Source organism: Phalaenopsis equestris, unplaced genomic scaffold (genome assembly GCF_001263595.1).
Source record: "Phalaenopsis equestris unplaced genomic scaffold, ASM126359v1 Scaffold194622, whole genome shotgun sequence".
Taxonomy (NCBI): domain Eukaryota; kingdom Viridiplantae; phylum Streptophyta; class Magnoliopsida; order Asparagales; family Orchidaceae; genus Phalaenopsis; species Phalaenopsis equestris.
Window position 1 is genome coordinate 1 of NW_018214571.1, and position 1,176 is coordinate 1,176.

Genomic DNA, 1,176 nt, shown 5'->3' on the forward strand with positions numbered 1-1,176 from the left:
TTTGGTATTCTATCAATCTAAGATCACTGCTCGTTCGTTCCTTCAAATGTGATGTAAGTGTAGCTGCCAAATTCTGGAAGAAGTCAACTTGAATTTTCTTTGCAGCGGTAAATTCTTATACTATTCCTTTTTCTGCTAAATATTTTGTTGATGATCAATGCAAATGAGCATGATTTTAGCAAAATTTATGGTAACTTGATTTCTTAAGATATCAATCTCAATCAACTTATGGCCTTGCGGTTTCAATTTCTCGCCAAATTTATTAGATTATCATTTTGCACAAATTTTACACATTTTGTTGATTCTGAATATGTAATTAATTTTGGGCTTTGAGACTGCAAATTTCATTGCACACTGATAAAATTTACTAAGCACGCACCATGTCATCATACCTTTCGTATCAGAGCCCCAATGTTCAAGACCAAAATTCACGAAGTCCCTAAAAATATTTAACCGCTCTCCTGAACTGATATCCCAGTGCCTTTGTTCCTTAATTTCAGTAAATATCCAAGGCTGAAAAAAAATGCAATTAAAATAACCATAAAGCTCTAGAAACCTGACAAAAGAAACTAAACACAGAACAAACGAAGGTAGAGTTTACCAACCTTAATTAAAGCACCACGAGCAATCATGCAAGTAGAAAGTTCAGGACAATCAGCCATATGCTTATTGTAGTCACAATATGAAAAAATATCACCATTTCCAAGCACTTGGAGACCGGTTGGAGCATTATTTGTGCACTGATATATATAATTCCAGTCAGCAAGCTTGCTATACCGTTGTTGTCTGGATCGACCATGTACAGTTATTGCGGTCGTTCCCCAATCATAAATATCTGAAATAAGGGAATCAATTCGATTTCTTCCTTCAAAAAAACCGGTTCGAACCTTAAATCAGACAAAAAAAATTAAAAAGAAAAAAGACATAAGAATGCAGTCAAAAACATACATAGAGAAACTGGAAAGCAAGCTAAAAATAAAAAAGTAATTCTCTTTGAATTAAGAAAAATATGAGAAAAGTGTGAAAATAGCTGCCCTGACTTTTGCATAGTCATTTTAGCCCCAAAGTCTATAGAAGTGCAAAATTAGTCCCCTGACTTCTTTAATAGAAATGATCTTTAATCGAAAAGAAATGGGCATCCGTGGGGATCATTTCAGCCTAAATTAAAGGAATCTA

The 1,176-nt window shown here is 34.0% G+C and overlaps 1 protein-coding gene across 1 annotated transcript; it reads right to left on the reverse strand.

The window, feature by feature from the left end:
* Positions 1–270: 270 nt before the first annotated feature.
* On the reverse strand, positions 271–887 carry LOC110034920 (tRNA-dihydrouridine(47) synthase [NAD(P)(+)]-like; the record flags this gene model as incomplete). The annotated part of the gene is made up of 2 exons (XM_020739158.1): positions 271–513; positions 606–887. Coding segments are annotated over 2 exons (525 nt in total), but the record flags the coding sequence as incomplete, so codon positions are not given.
* Positions 888–1,176: the final 289 nt, after the last annotated feature.